The following is a 19,733-nucleotide window of genomic DNA, read 5'->3' on the forward strand; positions in this document are numbered from 1 at the left end:
AGAGGGTGAATCCCCTTTCCCCAGAAGTCATCTGGAGGTCACATTTTTGAGTATACATTAATGTTGGATTTTAAATCTGAAACGATCACACAGAAATTGGGGGTTGGCAGCTTTTCCCTAAAAATCTCAGAAATCAGAAGGCAAATTAAAAACAATATTAAAACAATCACATGATTTATTGGAGTCTGAATCATGATTTCTGAACATTTGGAGTTGGAAGTACTAGACACTATTGACTACAAGGTGTTGACAGTGTAGCACTAAACTGGGATGATTCTGGGATCTCACATACAGTAATTTATCTACGTATTCATAAAGGCGTTTACTTTGGTATTAAGGCATTGATGTCATCTCATGATAAGCTTTTGTTTCCCTACAGCCCTCTTGTAGAATACTGCAAGGCACAATCCCATCTCCTCTAGTTTTCAACATACATGGGAGACTTCTACAGGAGAATGCGAGATGCCTTGGACTCCTATGCCAATAGGCAGATGGCACGCATCTCTTTTTCCTGCAGATGTCGTTAGCGTCATCACATTGGATAATGTAGTGCCTAGAAGAGATAAACAAAGTGATGAATATCAGCCACTTCACCCCACATCAGAACAAGGAGCTGATGATAGCAAGAGGAAAACACTTAAGTGGAGCTGGACAGGACAGTAATCTCATCTTCTGTTGAGGGCAGTACACTGTCTTGGGGTCATATTGCTCCCACTTACACACTTAGGGTATGTCTACACTACAGCAGCGTAGCTATGGCTCTTTCAACCTAGTCACATCTATGCCGGGGTAAGGTCAACCGCGAGAACAACCATAGTGGGTCAGATCAGTGGTCCATCTAGTCCAGTAGCCTGTCTCTGACAGTGGTCAGTGCCAGATACTTTGGAGGGAAGGAACAAACCAGGGCAATTTCAAGAGAGCCATCATGTCTTCCAGTCCCACCATCTGGTATTTAGGGACACCCAGAACATGTGATTATATCCCTGACCATCTTGGCAAATAGCCATTGATAGACTTATCCTTCATGAATTTATCTAAGTCTTTTTTGACCTCAGTTTTACTTTTGGCCTTCACAGAACCCCGACAAGACGTTCCACAGTTTGACTATATTATGTGAAGAAATAATCCTTTTGTTTGTTTTAAGCCTAGACAATTGCATTCCTCCCTCTTAGCTGAATCATTGTGATCTACACTTTTGTCTTCTCCAAGTTAGTTTGTTGCAATTTAGCATACCTCAGTGGGATTGTGAAGACCATACAGAAACTCCACCTTGTACAACATGGTTCTGCCATTATTTAGGGGAAAACCCATCTACAAGAGAGCCCATCATACCATTCTCTGCTCACTCCACTGGCTGCCTATTTGATTCCGTAAGCATTTCAAGGTCTCTGGGCAAAGGGAAAATACTAGGCATGTGCCATTTTATTGCTTCTTTGTGATGTACAAAGAGGTCGAAAGGGTTCTTGTGCATTTTTTTTAAACAGAAAAAAATAGTTTTTCTTCTAGATGTTTTGTTTACCCTGGAAAACTCCAGACAACTGCAGAACTGATAGGTTTATTATATTAGAGCTACCAAGGACATTATATATCATTAATTGCAAGAACAATTATTCCATCTGTTTCAAACACTTTTGTTGTAACATATTTAACTTAAAAATTTGGGGGAAAGAACTGTTTGTAAAAAATTCAACACTGACCATGCCAACCGCTACGGCTGAGAAAGCTCCTAATGAATTGTTGGAGAATTCCTTGAATGACTCAATCAAACAAGGGAAAGGGGGAAGAATTTTTTTTTCCCCATTTGAAAACACCTTTCAGGACATCTTTATATATCATAAAGCAGCAAGAAATCACAAAACCCTTTATATATTTCTGCTTTGCAGATCATCTTTAAGGGCCTAAATGGTCCAAGGATTAGCTATATTGGTAAACACCCCTCTGTTCTCAACACCAAGACAACTGTGTGCAAAGCAAAGCTGGTGGAACCCAAGGTGAAGCTTTTGGGAGCAAGCTCACCAAAGGGGATCACAACTAGCTGACCCTTGAGTGTCTTCAGATTTTCTATCCTCAGTAAGGCAGGTTGAAAAGCAAGTGGGCATAATTTATCATAGAGAAAGTAAAACTGGAAAACAAAAACAAAAAAGCAGCTGATGGAAAAGGCAGGAATAGAAAACTAGGGTCCTTTATGTAAAACTGGGAAGCACACAAAAAACGTGACAAAGATTATTTGAGGTCTGGAAAACATGCTTTACAATGAGAGACTTAAGGAGCTCAATCTATCTCAAATAGAAGGATAAGAGGCAACTTGGTCACAGTTTAAGTATCTAACCAAGGAGAAGATATTCAATACTACAGGGCCCTTTAATGAAAAAAGGCATAATTAAATCCAGTCATTGAAACTTGAAGCTAGAAAACTTCAGCTGGAAAGAATTATAGTTTTTTTTCCTACTACAACATTAAATAAGGAAGAAAAGCCTCCAAACAACAGGATCAAACAGTTCATATACACAGTCCTTGGGAATAGCACTGTGGGTCTTAACAAAATTAAGAAACTGGGTATTATTTTCATTTGGATACTTCAGCCATTACAACTGGATAGGGACTCTCAAAGATGGTGTGGCCAGTTGGAGTTTCCATGGATACAAAATCAGACCCCATAGTTTACCAGATATTTAGTGGAAGAAAAGTTAGGAACTCTTTTGAAAGAGCCCTTCCAGAATCCATGACAAAGTGTGGCCATAGATGCCTACATTAATATTTTGTTCAGGCAGTTTATCAGAGATCTGTATTTCATGTCTGTTCAAATGCTTATCTTCTTTGAAGACCTGGTCCATGGGAAGTTTGAAGTTAAACTAACCCATCTGAGCTGACCATAATAAAGCATTTCTTTTTTTAAAAAATAAGGTAGATGTATTCTCTATACCATTTTACAAATAGTTCAGCAATTAGATATTTTTCCATCATTGGGGATTTTATTCAGTTTTAATTTCCACAGATCTTTTGTAGGTCATCTCTAAGTTTCTCTGAAGCATTAAACTCTGCAAGACAACAAAACACAGAGAACGTAGGTCAGTCTAGTGTTGTCTGCTTACTTGATTATGCCAAAGGCCCCAGATAGATGAATCTTTGCCCTTAACACTACTAATTTCTATTGGAGCCATTTTCTTCAAGAATATCCTGCAGCTTTCACTTTCTTGCAGAGGGCTTTCACTGCTAATGAAATCTTGACATGGCATGTAGCTAGCTCTCCTCTCAACTATATAAATGGTTTATTCCAGCATATTTCATAATTTATGCAAATAGCCTGACACCAACAGAGATGTTGGCGTTTTTAAGGGGTACAAGATCCCTTGTGCAAGAGCTTTGGTCAAAGCCACAGATAAAAGCTGAACCCAGTGCTTCTCTAGGCTCAGGTTTTATCTGTGGCTTTGATTAAGACACATGATGTCATGCTGGATCCCATTTTTTTGCCTTAACAGGCATGGCACTTCTTTAGCTCAACATTTTATCATAGCTAGACTAAAGTATCCATTTCCATTACAGCAAGGGAATTCTTATACATGCACAGACATAAAAAATCATTACTGGTATGCACCTTTTGCCCTCATGCTGCTCCACATCCTCTTCAAAATGCAGCAGCTACACTTTTACACAGGTTTCAGAGTAACAGCCGTGTTAGTCTGTATTCGTAAAAAGAAAAGGAGTACTTGTGGCACCTTAGAGACTAACCAATTTATTTGAGCATGAGCTTTCGTGAGCTACAGCTCACTTCATCGGATGCAGCATCCGATGAAGTGAGCTGTAGCTCACGAAAGCTCATGCTCAAATAAACTGGTTAGTCTCTAAGGTGCCACAAGTACTCCTTTTCTTTTTTCTTTTTACTTTTACACAGGTTTGATTTTCTGTACTCTGCTACCATTTTACTAAGGGTCCCATTCTTAATGGGATTCAGACAGATAGTGCACTTAAATGCCTTAGCATTAATGAAAGATGCCATCTTGACAGCCCTGGAGCAAAGTCTTATGTTTAATCCCTTGAATTCAGAGAATATTGGCAATGCAAGCTTTTCTAGTGTCCCCAAGGTAAGTTTTGAGTACCATATCTCAGAGAGGGAAAGTAAATCTTTAGGCCCATTTCTTGGTTTCTCTACTGAGATTACTAGTAATGCCAATAATGAAGTAAAAACTCAGCTACCCACCGTCTTTCAGAGGGTGCTAATACTTGTTTCCTTTTCAAACAGAAAAACAAAAATTGCCATGCTGAATCAGATCAGTGGTCCAGCTAAGCCAGTAGGCCAGTACCCAGACCCTTCAAAGGTGCAAGACACCCTACAACAAACAATTATGGTATAAGCCACCACCCACCTCCATTAGTGGTGTTTTTATGCCCTGAAACACAAGGGTTTATAGACCTTACTGAAAAAAAATCTAATGTAACAGTGGATTCTCTTAACCACATAAATGTCTAATCATTTTTTGAATCCTGCAAAACTCTGGACTTCAGTTATATCTTGTGACCGTGAGTGCCACAGATTGATTTTGCCTTGTGGAAGTAACTTCACTTTCTTCAAGTATAATCTTATTCTTGTATTATAAGGAAGGGTAAATAAGAGTGCCCAATTCACATGGTCCACCTTTAACCCACCTCTGGAGTTAAAAGACCCTTCCTCCCATTGCCACATCTTCACAGTCCCCCTCACATCCTTTAATCATGGAGAGTCTGGTACCAGTATAGAAAAAGAGGCCATTAGCAGGTCCCTCCTTCCAATTTCATGCCCTCATCCTCCTTACTTTAAATTCTGTCTTCCACACAATATCAAGGAAACAAACCACTTGCCACAGTAACAATCTAGGGAATGACAGAGTTTGGGAAATTTGCTTGGGAAATAAGGTGCTTAAAAAGTGGGACTGATGCAGCCATTGATTCATATTGATTTCCCAGCCTTAGTATACACTGGGTCTGGTGCCACCCCCGCCACCAAACAGCAGCCACGCAAGTTGGAGAACTTTATTAAAATATATCCAAGAAATAAACAACATTTCTAACAAGAGCCAGGAGAGAACTGAAGTGAGAAAGACATCTGTACAGGGAACATTGATATAAAGGTTTGTTTACATGCTTTATTTTAAAATGTTTCACAGTTTAGTCATTCTCTACAAAAATATATTTCTGAAACTTTGAATCCTCTATAAAAAAGCTGGTCAGCAGCAGTGAACCCAACAAGCAAAATGTACCTTAGGACAGAGCGAGCACCTCCTATAAGCAGATCAGTGTGACCAGGGCACTCCTGCCTCACCCTGGAATAGAAGGTTTTTGTTCTTTGGGATTAAGCTCCATACTCATTTTGAAGGAAGGCAATTTAAGAAAACAAACATTTTCCTTCCATCCCGCCAGGCTGCATAAAACCTGGGACAGGGGGCTGTGGATCAGTATAACACGGAGAACTTGACATCCTGGTGAGGGGAACATGACTGAGCCCCTTTCTTGATAATGACCAGTCCCAGGCTAAACAATACTAAGCACATGAATCTGGGGTATAACTGGAATAGTTCACCAGCAACTGGAGAGCTCTTCCTTGGCATTAGGGGAGGATTCAGCTTGATTTTAGCTTAAAAAAAAAATCTTACATTTGTATCTTCATTATGGCAGGTCTGACCAAACTGGCACTCGTTTTCATTTCCAAATGCAGGTCTATGTGGCACTGGCTATAATGGAACCAGTACCCTCAGGGCTAATGCTTAAGTCAAGTTTATCAGCATCCAGAACTGCAGCTAGCAGGCCTCACATTTCTAGATATGTATTCCTAGTACACCAATCACCATGGTATCTAGGCACCAAATACAAGAATTAAGATGCTTAGTATCATTTCAAGTGAAATCATCTTCTCCACTCCTCCCTCAGGGAGGTTTTACTGGATAGGTCTTCAGAGATACTTGTGAATAAAAAAAAATGCTGGCTCTTAAGTGTCTTGCACTTCACTCTAGAAGAGACAAGATGAACGGATCCTGTGTTTGGAAATCCCACACCTGAGACCACCTTAACCAAAAATTATCTGCCTTCCTGGATCTTTACACACAAGGCAGTAGTTTCAGCAGCAAGTTGAGAAAATAGTTATGGATAGAAAAACCAGTCTAATATATTAATTACATTTATGATCAGCTCTCTGAATCCTTAAAGGAACCTTTCTTCCCACTTGTCCTGCATGTCTATTAGGAAAGCAGCTTTCTAAATTATAGCCTTGTTGAGTTTTTAGATTTAAGAGTAGATTAGCAAATTGTTGAAGGGAAAGAGAAAATGCTACTTTCACCTCCAATTAAAAAACCTGAGCTGCAGGTTTGCTCAAAGGCTTCTCGTCCTCATGACACATGCCTACCACTAATCCCACCTACTGTGCCCCAGTTCGACCTTCTAAAATCCTGAGAAACCACGAAGGTATGTGAATTTTAAAACTGAATCAGCCTCATCCAGAACACAGAACCCGAGTGCCTGCATCAACCTTAGCAAACAGCCAAATTCATCTTCAAAATTAAAAACCATACAACTCCGAAGAACTGAATCACATCCACTAGTACTAGATAGTCATCCAGTCAAAGTGAAAGTCCGAAAGGGAAAGCTGAAGAGTTCCACTCATTGCAAATACTCCTTCCTCCCTGGCCCCTTTACCCGAAATAAAAAAGTCACTCCAAGATGTCAGCACTAGTCTACAAAATAAACCAGTATTTGCCAACAGGATTGGAGACCGATTTAAAACTAGAAAAGAATAAGAGAGCCTGAGAACTTACTTGAGAAGTTCTACAGCTTCATTCAGTTCCCTAAACTCTAAACAATTATCTAATTTGGTGGTTCCCTCTGCTCCCCACTCAATTTCCAGACTCCCTTCTTCAGAAACAAGGGACAGTCTGTTTCTCAGCAGACAACAAAAAGATCTGCCCCTTCCTTTATCAGTTATATGCACAGGCTGTTCAGCTTCCACGCACCCAGCAAGACTCCTGGAGGGCACCTACTTTGAAGTACCTGAGCAACAGGAATAAAACATGAATTGTTGTAGTCCAAAAGAGTTGTCAGCTGTTAGACCATCTAGCAATACTGAAGCGTGTAAAACCCAAGAAGGGAGCAGAATTACTTTATGTGGGCCCAGGAGGATATAAATAGGAGTAATGTGATTAAATGAAAAAAAAGTAGGATGAATATTAGGAAAATCTTCCTGTCATGGAGTCTAGTAAGCTGAAGAATCATCTCCCCCAAGACAACGGCAGATGCACCAAGGGGCATTTAACATTGGACTAAGCCCTGAAGAGAACAATCCTCTCTGGCCTTGGGGGATGGGCTAACTGGGACCTATGTCTCTTCTCTTTCTAGGATTCTAGTATAACATTTCTCTTGTGGATAAACTGCATTAGCAGCATGTGAGGTACAGGCATGTACAGGATCAGCAGTAACAGCTTCACAATGCTTTAATTTCTGCTGCCTCCCAGTGCAAATTTCCTACACTTCTGCATTCCCTCCTTCCATTTCTCAGCTGGGCACAGATTCCAGGGACTCTCCTAAATCTTCATGACCATCTCAGGAGACATTACATCTGAGTGATTTACTTTAATCCTCCCAAAATATTTTATGAGTCAGTTTGTTGGTAGTCTCAGATTCATTCTTGCTCTTGTGCTCAGGCCCAGCACTAACATTACTAGAGCAAAACTTCACACTGTCAATTTGCAGCAACCCTGGCTATGCCTGTGCTCAGAGGCACCTGGGTCAGGATAAGCAAGGACGTGCACAGCACTGGGCATTGGCTTTCTTTTTCCTGCAATGCAGTACACCTGATTATATGCCTAACTTCTCTTCATTTTACTAGTCTTGTTTGAACACTCCCCCATCACCTGTGCTTCCAGAGACTGCAAGTCACTCTTGAAAATCTGCATCAAGTTTGGTATTGGAGGCACTGGGAGCCCTCCCTGTTCAGCCAGCTCCTGTTCTGCTGCATTCAAGCCCATGAGAGTGCCTTCCTGTGAAACATAACAGAGGCAGGGTCATGGGACACTACATGTTAAACTAATTTTCAAAGGGGAGGCAAGGTCACTGCTCCTGCCGCAGACAAGGAAAAAGATTCACCAAGAGATTAAAACTAAATTGGTTATAAAATATCTGTTGAAAGGCAAGAGCTAATGTTTGCCAGTAATGAAATGCATTCTCCTGTCCTGTGTGAACAGGAAACAGTCTCAGTGGGGTGTTAGAAAAGGTCCTAGCAGGGAGCTCTCCCCCTACTTTTTCTGCTGCCAGAGGAGAAGGGAGAGAGAAGATGCTATTGGTCAGTGGGGATTTCTCTGTCTGGGTCCTGTTTGCTCGTCTCTCCTGGGGAAGGGGTACGTGGTGCAGAGTGAGACACAGAGGGCATCCCGTGAGCTACAATCCCCTCCACAACCGCTGGCTCCGGCAGCCCAGGGGCTGCTACTCCCACTACTCCTGGAGGAAACCTGAAACCAACAGAAAACATGTGGAGATTACATGCCTGTCTAAGGAAGTGCACTGCAAAGGGAAAGGACAACAAAGCTGTGCCCTCACCCACATGTTCTGAATTGGCTATCGCAGCTCAGAGGATATGCAAGTCACGATGCTGCACTGAGCAAAGGTCTCCAAACAAAACTGCTCTGAGCTAAGACTACAGTAAATGCCGTCAGGACTAAATGGGCCCAGTTGTGTGTTGATCCAAATGGCACCTACTCCCAGACAGCCACCAGCTCGGGGATTAAGGGCAGAGATGGCCACAGGGTCACACTAAACACACAGAAAATTTTGAGACAGATCTTGTCTCTACTAGAGAGAACAGAGTGCCTGACACCCCATTCACACACCCTGAATGGCTAGAAATTCTTAATATATACAAGAGGTTGCAGTTCTCCAAGGGGAACATGCTGCTGGATACACCTCCTTGGTCTGTGATAGGAAGAGATTAGCAACTTCTAAGCAAACTTTTCCTTTCTTCCCATTATCCCTGACTATTTCTCGGGGGCGGGGGGGATAAGAGGTAGTGATTCCCCCCTTGGAACTGAGCACACATTAACAAACCTCATAGTGTCCATGTTACTGATGGGGAAACAAATACAGAAGGGAAGCAACCTGCCCAAGATCACACAGTGAATCTGTGGCAGAAAAATAGAACCCCAGAGACCTGTTCATAGTCTCTTGCCCAATCCACTGGACCATGCCACCTCTCATTTACAGTCCAATTGTGGGGTGAAGGAAAGAGTGCAGTATGCAGACAATAATTCCATGCTGGGGTGCAGAACTTCATCATTCCCAGGAGGCAGATCCCTTTTCATGGACCCACCAGGGTACCACATACCAAGGGGTTTCTCTAGCACTTAGCCTTTCAAAATCCTTGCAAGAGAACTGGTGCCCAGAAGGTGCATTAAATGATCCGCAGAATCCTGAATTCCCAGAGCTGGTACAGACTATCACTCTAATTTCAGACAGGGACGCTTAGTGCTTATGGGCCAGCTAAAGAAGCGAGGCTGACAGATTTCTGAAGAAAACCTACCACCCATTCAGCTTGTAAGAAGAAATATGCTGCCAGGCAAGAGCAATTCTCAGGGGCCCAAAGAAAGGGCTCTACCCAGGATGCTGGGGTCTTTATGTAAAAGATAAGCACGTGCGTAAGTGACCTGCACATTAAGCAGGAGCTCAGAGGGCCTGCTTCTCTCACCTGTAAGCCGCAGCTCCATTGAGTTCTGGGTGGACAGCTGCAGGATCAATACTTGGCCACTGAGCAGCTAACAGCAAATACTCCTTATTAACACAGTTCCTCAAAGTATCAGGTATGTGACCTGTGGTGACACCAAGAAGGGCAGAGGATAGCAGGAGACAAATAGGAAGTGAAGATGCCCAAATATTTTCACATGAAAGCAGCAAGGAAGGGACCCAACAGCCCCTCCTACCTCAGTACCATAGGACAGAGGTGGGGAGAGATCTAAATCAAGATCCTACACACACACACACACACTCACTCACTCAGAGGAATATTCAATGAATTGATGGTCCCCTCCCCATCCCTGGGATCTCAGGGAAGGGGCGGCTCCTTGTGTTGCAATTGCCAGTCGCCACCTTTCACAGGAGACACTGGACACAAACACTCCCAAGAGAAAATGGGTGCACAATGCAGCCATCAGTGAAACCATTCTGTGGGGGAGGAATGAGATGCCAGACCCCCGGAAGGAAGGGGAATATGACATCAGTACTGATCACATACAACTTGGGGCAGAAAGAGTAAAGAATCTCTCTCTAGCATTAGCTATGAGACCCTCGTAAGTCAAAGACAACCAGTGACTTGTATTCCAGCTCCAGAAATGAGTCAGTGAGCACCATCCCAGCAGACCTAGCTTTAACAAAACAGTCAGCAGTTACTGTTCCATAGTCCTGACTCAGGAAACCAATGAATAACTCCCATCCCCGCAGCAGCTGCAGAGCACCAGGGCAGACCTGGCCTCCCCAGTTACCTGTGATAGCTCTGCGGATCTCTTTAGCTGCATCTTCCCTGGACTCAATGGAAGCCTGTTCACTGTACCAGGCTGTGTGAGGGGTGCAGATCACATTGGGAGCATCTTTTAGGGGCCCCTGAGCAAAGCTGTGATAGAAAAACAAACATGTGGTTTCTGCTGGAAAGTGAAATCCCCTGTCTGTCCTCCCAGGTGTAACCATGACCCAACTGAAACCAGAGAATTATCCAGTGCAGAAGAGCCATAGGATGGCAGCGGGTATGTGGCTCTGGTGTTACCTGAAGGGTTCAGACTCGTGCACATCAAGTGCTGTTCCTCTGATTCTCCCCTCCTTCAATGCTTGTGCCAAGGCCTTCTCATCTACAAGCCCCCCACGGGCTGTGTTCACCAGAAAGCAGCCATGGCGCATCTGGAGAGGGGAAAAAAAAGTGTTTGAGAATTCCTGCCTTCCTGTGGAGACTGGAGGAGACCTCTCAAAAAGAGCAGGAACCTAACTCTCCACCTTGGTGTCCCTAGCCTCTGTTTGCCAGAAGCTGGGAATGAGCGACAGTGGATGAATCACTGGATGATTACCTGTTCTGTTCATTCCCTCTGGGGCATCTGGCACTGGCCACCTTTGGTCTGACCCAGTAGGGCCATTCTTATGTTCTTACATAACCTGCAAAGCTTAGGAAAAGTCAGGCTCTCTCAGAGCCAACTGGGGAGAAGAACACTTGCCAGTTGGGTCTACACAACTAACTTCTAACACAGGAAGGGGGAAAAGGAGCTCATAGGTGTTCCACCCTAAAAATCCGTACTTCTTTTAGTGAAGTAGCTGAGCAACTGATCAGTGCAAATAAGATTCACAACTGCAGAAAACTGGACTGATTTATTCAGGGGGTGCTCAATCCCAGAAAAGCACTGAAAGGCATCAGCAGAGTGGCAGGAGGAGAGCCTGAGACCAGCTTAGCTCGGGGTGCTATGGGTTGGGATCAGGGGGGCATTATCAGAGCTGTGTGAAGGCGCTTACACAGCCTAAGACCGAATCACTGCTGGCTCTACCAAACATTATCAGTTACTCATTTTAAATGTAATTTGAAACTAAACCTAAAACATTCTTTATAAATGAAATTATTCAAAGACAGTCAATCATATTCTTCTCCTAAGAACAAATTTTGCACAGCACAAAGCCCAGGCACCCCAATGCACCCACTCCCAGCCTCCGAAGACAGCAGGAGCCACAGAGCAGAGGTAGCAGGATTCACATGCTATCAGCCTCTGCGGAAGCAGCAGTTTGTGTTCATTCATTTCCCAAGTGCTTTGTGGCTGCACCTGTTTAATAGTGAAGTCATTGATGAGGTGATGATTATGTTCATTCAGACTGCAGTGCAATGTGATGCAATCACTGTGCATTAGCAGGTCCTGCAGAGTTCCTATTCGCTGTAACCCCAGGGATCGCTCCACGCCATCTGGTAGATACGGATCATAGAAAATCACGTTGAAGCCAAAGGGCTTGGCTCTCAGGGCCACTGCCTGCCCAACTCGGCCTTCAAAAGAGAAAACATACTCATGTCAACCAAAACGCAACACAAGCATAACACAAAGCTGCTAGGGGACTGGAATATGGATAAGAGTCATTCCTAGGACTCAAGGGTTCTGTAGCCCTTCAAGGAAATGACAGAGCAGATAGTGGTCATTTATACAGTTCTATGTTGCTCCCATGATGAGAATTAGCCCTCACCCATGGTATAGCACCCAACAGCACTCAGCCCATTAGAGAAACATAAAGAGCTCCCCACGCCAGGTCTGGATCTCGTTCCACAGGCCCAGACAGACAGACCTGGGGAACAGGTGACCTGACTACAAGTGCTTCAGGAACCATCTGGTATTAGAAACACTCAGAAAGCTCCCAACACTATGGCTAGCATACACAGTGACAGAACGACCACTGGAAGGGACCATCTGAAGCTTACAGTTTTTCTGATCATTGGAACATGAGAAAAGAAGAGGTCTTACTACCATGACTATTGTCCAGCTTCTGGGGGCAGCAGCATTGCACTCTAGGGCACTGGTGGTATATATTAGATGTCTGATATTTATAGAAGTTAGCTAGAGCGTTTCACTGGTTAGCAGCCACTGAGAGAGTATCTATTCCTGAGGCTTTCAGAGCTCCCTTTTCAGCCTAACAGTCACCATTTCTTACCAAGGCCAATGATGCCCAAGGTCTCACCACGGATACGCACAGCACCTCCAGCCACCTCTCGAATTTGCTCCATGCTTGAGGCTCGGTTTCCTTCCCGCATAGCCTGATGAAGCCAAGTAACCCGGCGATACAGGTTCAAGATGTGACAGAGGGTAGAATCAGCAGTCTCTTCCACAGAGGAGGAGGGGATGTTGCATACTGCAATGCCTAGAAAGAGGAAGTACAAATGAGATTTCCAGCACTGCCTATAGCACCTCTGCTGCAAACTCTCCTCATACAACACAATGGCTAGAAGACAGCAATAGTCCTGGAGCATGGGACTAAGGTAGCACACGGCACCAACCCGAGCATCCAAGTTTCAGGATACAGCCTTGTATTGAGATGGAGAAGTTCCCCGCAGTCTTTTAACCTCCAGGAAAGCTTCCTAAGTTGTCTTGCTTCTAAAAGACCATTAGACTGCACCACCACCATAGAAACATGGCAAAATCAGAGAGCTGAGCTGTACAAATAGCACAGGAAGCAGCGTCTAGACTGTCCATGGCCAAGGATGCAACCCAGAGGTGTTCCTGAGGAATTAACTAGCAGACTGTAGAAGCAGAGATGGCTGAACTCTTCCAGACCTCATGCACCAGATGCTCAAGGCCAGGCTGAAAACATAGGCTTCCCCAGCAGCTGCAACCACAAGGTAATTAAGTCATTAAACACACAGTGGGAACCCACAGGAATCCTTCTCAAAATCCATTTGAGATTCCATTTGAAACAATGGTTACTTAAGTTACCACTATCAACTGTTCTACACAGCAACACAGACCCGCTCAAAATACCATAGGCAAGAAAGATCAATTACGTTCTGATTTCAGAGTAGCAGTCACGTTAGTCTGTATCCGCAAAAAGAAGAGGAGTCCTTGTGGCACCTTAGGCCACGTCTACACTACCCACCGGATCGGCAGGTAGTGATCGATCTATCAGGGATCAATTTATCTCATCTAGTGTAGACGTGATAAATCGATCCCCGATCGCTCTGCCGTCAACTCCGGAACTCCACCAGGGCGAGAGGTGGAAGCAGAGTCGACGGGGGAGCGGCAGCCATCGATCCCGTGCCGCGAGGATGCAAAGTAAGTGATTCTAAGTCGATCTAAGATACGCAACTTCAGCTATGAGAAGAGCGTAGCTGAAGTAGACGTATCTTAGATCGATTCCCCCCCCAGTGTAGAAGACCACGGCTTAGAGACTAACAAATTTATTTGAGCATAAGCTTTTGTGGGCTACAGCCCACTTCATTGGATGCATAGAGTAGAACATATAGTAAGAAGATTATATATACATACACACACATACAGAGAACATGAAAAGGTGCAGTAAGAGGCTAATTAATTAAGATAAGCTATTATCAGCAGGAGAAAAAAAGCTTTTGTAGTGATAATCAAGATGGCTCATTTAGACAGTTGACAAGAAGGTGTTAGGATACTTAACATGGGGAAATAGAGTCAATATGTGTAATGACCCAGCCAGTTCCGGTCTCTATTCAAACCCAAGTTAATGTTATCTAGTTTGCATATTAATTCAAGCTCTGCAGTTTCAATGCTTAGGGAATTAAGGTCCTGAAAGATTCATTGCTCCCAGAAAGCAGGGAAATGTGAAAGCTCTGTAGAGAACCCGAGAAATATTCTGAGTAATCCACCACAAGGAGGGACTGGATGCAGTGGCCTTCTTGGAATGATAGTTGGCTAAACTGCTACATACTGGCTTCTGTTAGGTTTCCCTGGCTTGAGAGGACTCTTAGGATCCCAAGGAAGGGCCAGCATCTCCAGAGAATTTTTCAGCAAACAAAATCCTTTAAGTAGCCAGGAAAAGAAAATCATGCCCAATGGGATGAAATTATTTCTTCCGCAAAACTTAACCCTAGAATCTAGGAACTTAGTTGGGAAAGGAAGCTTTTCTGGAGCCTTAGCCCATAGTATTTTGCCTTGACAAACGTAAAAGGACCTAAAAAGACACAACAGTAGCCCAACAGCTAACTAAGGACCAGGAAAGAAACCCAGGATGGAAGTGAAAGCACAGATGATTCAGCATTGTACACACCTGTTGATTGAGCCTGTAATATAGAATAGAGATCCAAAAAATTCATTTGGATCCCTCCACACGCAGTTGGAACAGCAATGGTTACACTCACTCAATCCCAAATATCTGACACTTTTACTCCATCCATTCCTTATGCAGTGCTCAGCCAGAATTTAGTTGCATATAAAGTCTAGTTGCATGAAAAGGCATGGAGTGATTATTAAACATTTGAACTGAACTTGTCCAATAAGAAGTCAGTTCTTTCCTTGTGGTCTTTGTATTTGTGGTAAAGACCTGATTAAATCTAAACAGGTGCAAGACCTCTTCACCTGTAAGTGTAGTATCCAAAGCTTAAGTTTAGCGTTCCTTATGTCCAGGTCTCAGGGATCTTCATGATCCCTAAATCTGAATGACCCCACCTTAACTCTCTTCTCAGGCCAGCTGCCCTTTAACCTTTGAGTTCAAACATTCTATGTGCTATCTAAAGAAGCCCCACCCTAAACAACTCTCTCTGAAATTCTTTTATGTGGGTGTTGGCCAGCATGGGTATTGTCTCTCAAGAGCAAAGCGAGAAAAGAAATATATGTTATATCCTCCTATACATCCACACTGTGGTCATCATACCTAATTCTGCAGCTGACTTGATGTCCACATTGTCATAGCCACTGCCAATACGCACAATGACCCGAAGGGCTTTGAACTTCTCCAGGTCCTGGCGGGACAAGGTGATGGTGTGGTACATCAAAGCTCCCACAGCTTCATTCAGCACCTACAAACACAAACAGAAAGCACACCAGCTTGAGAACCATTCCCTACTCCTGCATCTCTATGGTGGCACAGAGCTAGTCAGCTCCACCCCCACAAAGGCTCATTTACTCTCCCTACCTTCTCATGGATTTCCTGAGTTGACTGAGCATCACAGAAAGCCACTGTAGCAACATCCTTCAGGATTGGCATTTCCACAGTGCAATCCCTCCCATCTAGGAGTGCAACCAGTGGTCGGGCAGGCATTGGGCCATTCACAATAGGAGGCCGTATACCTACAGACAAAGACAACAGTGATCAGCTGTGCAGGAGAGAGGAACAAGTGAATTCTGGAGCCCATAAATAACATGAGCAAGGGGGTATACATAAGTCAGCACTGATCCAGCAGGGCACAAGAAGCTACATTCCCACAGTATAAAAAAGATTAAGGAAGAAAATGGTCAATGGGGATGTGAAAGGGTCAACAAGCTCAGAAGAAATGTAGAAAAATGAAGCCAGAATAGAAATATCCAGACCTCTGGTGTGAAGAGGACACAGCAGAAAGTTTTGAGCGAGGGCCCAGAACGAGCAGCCTCACCAGAAACGAGGTTCAGAGCATTGTATTAATAGTGCTGAATAAGAAAAGACATGCACACACAGAAGTGTAACAAGGGTCTCAATATTGTTGCAGAATTCTTTTCCCAGAAATTTTCCTCAATTCATGTTATAAAAAAAAAAACAGAAAGGGCCTCCTACCGATATGGTGGCCACCAAATTCTGGATTAAGGAAATAAAAGGTGAGGTCAACCAACATCGGGTTAACAGCAGGACCTGTTCTTCACAATTCCTTATGTCCCTAGCTGCTCACATTCTGCTTTCCCTCCTAGACCCTGGTTTGAAAGATACCCCTTTTTAGAGGGCTCCTAATAGGAACTTCCTGCCTCATATTAGGAAAGACAGGAAGCACCAACTGAGAGCCAGAAGAGTGCAACCAGGGGGCTCTAAGGAACTGTTCCCTGCAGGAAAAGAAAATGGATAAGCAGCTGGCAACTTTATTTCAACTGTTTTAAAGATATTTCAGTTCATTATCCAACGTTAGCCAACTCTCCCAGAGTTCAGTCCTAGTGTTTGAATGATTTCTAGGGAGGATTGCTGTGCCAAAGCTGAAGGAGAGTTTCCTGTAGCAAGGAGGCCGGGCAATAATCACCCTAGAATACTAGCCCTATCTCAAGATGTCTCTCCAAGGAGAGACATGCCTCATCCCTAGCTTGCACTCCTAATACAACAGAGGATTTAGATATTCTTTCATAATAGTCACAGCCTCCACATTCTCAGCTCTGAATCTCACTGTGAAAATTTCTACTGCATCTTCTAAAGACTTTCAAAAAATCTTCATTCACTGCAACAAGAACAGAAAAACAGGGCATTTTCTGGGAGATGAAAAGTGATGTGGTTTAAAGAGGATGCCCCAAATGTATCTTAATCCTAATCCTCTGGCTCTCTAGGCTGTGGCCTGCACAGAAGAGAAGTGAGAGCAGAGCACCTAGTTCCACTGGAGTCATTCCAGTTGTCCCTGCCTGTAGGAACTGAGTTTCAGGTTTACTCATCTCACCCAAACACCCTTTTCCAGAAACAGGGCAGTGTCCGATGAAGTGAGCTGTAGCTCACGAAAGCTTATGCTCAAATAAATGTGTTAGTCTCTAAGGTGCCACAAGCACTCCTTTTCTTTTTAAGGGCTAGAGGGTTACCTTCACAAATCCGGTCCAGCCTCTGACGCTTCACTTTATGTCTGTCCATGAGACAAGCCAAGACTGACCTGAGCAGCCCTGAGGGGAGCCTCTGCACAGGATACTTGGCTCGGGCTCCCTGAGCAATGCTGAAAAGAGATGGGCGACGATATTAGAGTTATTCCTGAACTCCGGGTCCACGCCACACGCACCAGCGGCGGAACCCTTGGAGCCTAACGCCCTCGCCCCCGGGAGTCCCTTCAAGGCAGCTGGGTGCGGAGCCGGAAAAACCGTGGGCCCCTCCCCCACCCCCACCCGAGCAAATCGCTCACTGCCCGGGCGCCAGCAACGGGCGGGGGAATCCCCAGGACGGGACGCGGCTCCTCACCTCCCCGCGCTCCAGCCCCTCCTGCGGCCGGACTCCGCGCGCCAGAGGGGTCTGCGCTCAGGGAACCGGAGGGGCTTCGCTCCACGGACGTGCGGCGGCGGATACCCCCGCGCGCTCCACCAGGCCGCCCCTCCCCCGCCTGTTTCCCTGGCCGGGCGGGGGCAGCGAGGCCCGCGGCGTCACAGCCGGCGGAGACTCGCTCCTCCCCACAGCCCACACTCACCGCCGGGCCCAGCTCCCGACTCCCAGCAGGAAGCGGAAGGGCCGGGCCGAGTCCGCGGCGAGCGAGGTCCCAGGCTCCCGTCCCTGGGCAGCGCCCCGTCCGGCCCGGCGCGGAACGGACCCGCGGCCATAGAGACGCGTTGCAGAGCGCCGCTCGCTTCCGTTTCCGCTCTGCCGAAACAACATCCGGTTCCCGCTCCGGCCGGTCCCGCCAGCGAGCGCCCCGCCCCGCCCCGCCGGCGGCGAGCAAAGGAAGCGGACAGAGCCGCGGGGCAGCGCGCGGCCGCCGGCTCGGAGCTGCGCACCGGGGGCCCTGGGGCCGGCTCCAGCTTTAACTCTTGCCGCGCTGGGCCCCGGCGCACGACCGGCGAGGAGCGGCTGCAGGAGCCGGCCCCGCTCCGCAGCCGCTGGGGGCCGCACGGGCCTCGGGCCCCCGCCCCGCCCCGCCCCGCCCCGGGTGCGCAGGGACGGGGCAGTGGCCCCAGCCCAGCGGCAGGACTCGGCGCCGCCCCCCCGCTACACACGTTTCACTGAAGCAACTTTTAACTTTTTCCTTTAAAAAAACTCATCTGGGCCAGGGCCGCTGCCCCGCCCGGCCCCCGCGGCGCTGACGCCCTGAGCAGCGGCCGCCTCCGTGGGCGCGACGCTCCCGCCAGTGGGGGGGCTCCGCAGTTCCGGAGTGTACATGCAACCCCTCGCTTCTTCAGTCCGGTCCCGGTCCCTGAAGTCCTGCTGGAAAAACGTCCTCTGGCTGGCCAGGTGCCAGCTTCGGTTTCTTGCCTCATCTTCCTCTTCCTCACTCAGCACTTGGCCGTAGCTGCTGATGGGGCTGAAGGGGCTTGCGGGTTGCAAGCCAAGAACCACGATGCAGCCCTGCCTTCCTCAGACCTGTCTAAGAAACAGAGGCCTCCTGAGAACGGCTTCTGTCAACCAAACAAGAAAGATTAGGAAGCTAGAGCAGAGCCCTTCCTTCCAGCAGTGCTAGCAAGGAGGATGAATGTGCCAGTGTGAGATTTCCCTAGCATAGCACCGGGAAAGGCTCCCTGCCTGCAGTACCAGCTCCAGCCCCTAATTGCTCTGCTTCCTGGACTGTTATGGAACAGGAGCAGTCTGCAAGGTGTGCAATTACATGGCCCTGACAATCTTCCCTCTTCCCAGTCTGCAGTGATAGCACAGATACAGATTTACACAAAGCCAGCAGCACCTCTCTTCATCCTCACCTGTTGGGATCAACTTCTGTATACAGAAGAGGACCAGCCATTTACATAGGACACAGTTTCATCTGCAGTTACCTGTATAGGCTGAACATTAACAAGGATACAAACCCTCCTGGCCAGATCATGACACTTGTTTACCTTTCATTGTATATTCAACAGCCTAAAACAGTGTTTTTCTTCTGACTTTTTTTTCAAACATTTGAAGTGTCAAGTCCTACCTTTTTACTTTGGGGAATTTGGGCATGTTTTTTCTGCAGGCCTAGCAGATTCTCCATCATTGCACTCTTTACATCAGGACTGGATATCTTTCTAAGATGCTATAGCTCAAACAGAAATTCTGGGCTTAATGCATTTATTGGGTGAAGTTCTTTGGTCTGTATTGTTCACGAGATCTGACTGAATGATAGTAATAGTTCCTTCCTGCCTTAAAAAAAATCTACAAAAAAACCCCAACAAACAACCCCCTCTCCAAAAAACCCTGGCTCTCCCTTCTTACCCCACTCCTTACACCCTACCTGGTTCATCTTGTAGAAGCCACATCTGTGTGATCAGGCAAAGGCTATGAAGGGAAACACATGGAATCACCGCATCACAGGAAGGGTGAAACCTCCCCAACATCCCTACAGGCAGCAGCAGCAATAACAAGCTTCTCCTCCAGATCCAGAAGCACTGAACAGATAAGGGACACCTCTGCAAAACTTATCA

The 19,733-nt window shown here is 45.8% G+C and overlaps 1 protein-coding gene across 5 annotated transcripts; it reads right to left on the reverse strand.

The window, feature by feature from the left end:
- Positions 1-192: 192 nt before the first annotated feature.
- On the reverse strand, positions 193-17,957 carry LOC141991797 (C-terminal-binding protein 2). Of its 5 annotated transcripts, XM_074960096.1 has the most exons (11): positions 17,590-17,789; positions 17,223-17,350; positions 15,616-15,770; positions 15,355-15,499; positions 12,670-12,876; positions 11,799-12,013; positions 10,766-10,896; positions 10,488-10,615; positions 9,698-9,818; positions 8,260-8,468; positions 486-553 (listed from the first exon to the last, which is right to left on the reverse strand). In XM_074960096.1, the coding sequence occupies exons 2-10, from the start codon at positions 17,269-17,271 to the stop codon at positions 8,297-8,299; spliced, it is 1,323 nt and encodes a 440-aa protein (XP_074816197.1). In that variant the 5' UTR covers positions 17,272-17,350; positions 17,590-17,789; the 3' UTR covers positions 486-553; positions 8,260-8,296. The 5 variants fall into 5 exon arrangements, with proteins under 5 accessions (XP_074816195.1, XP_074816194.1, XP_074816198.1 ...); XM_074960094.1 differs by lacking the exons at positions 8,260-8,468; positions 17,590-17,789 and adding an exon at positions 17,813-17,957 and having other exon boundaries at positions 193-553; XM_074960093.1 differs by lacking the exon at positions 8,260-8,468 and having other exon boundaries at positions 193-553; positions 17,590-17,791.
- Positions 17,958-19,733: the final 1,776 nt, after the last annotated feature.

Source organism: Natator depressus, chromosome 8 (assembly GCF_965152275.1).
Source record: "Natator depressus isolate rNatDep1 chromosome 8, rNatDep2.hap1, whole genome shotgun sequence".
Taxonomy (NCBI): Eukaryota; Metazoa; Chordata; order Testudines; family Cheloniidae; genus Natator; species Natator depressus.

Bases quoted from the DNA above. Each gene is read 5' to 3' on its own strand.
- LOC141991797 (XM_074960094.1), bottom strand. From the start codon at position 17,271: ATGGACAGACATAAAGTGAAGCGTCAGAGGCTGGACCGGATTTGTGAA. The intron at 12,014-12,669 runs GTAAGAAATGGT...TCTCTTTTGAAG, and splicing joins CTTGGGCATCATTGGCCTTG to GCCGAGTTGGGCAGGCAGTG. The intron at 10,616-10,765 runs GTAACACCAGAG...TTTCTATCACAG, and splicing joins CACGAGTCTGAACCCTTCAG to CTTTGCTCAGGGGCCCCTAA.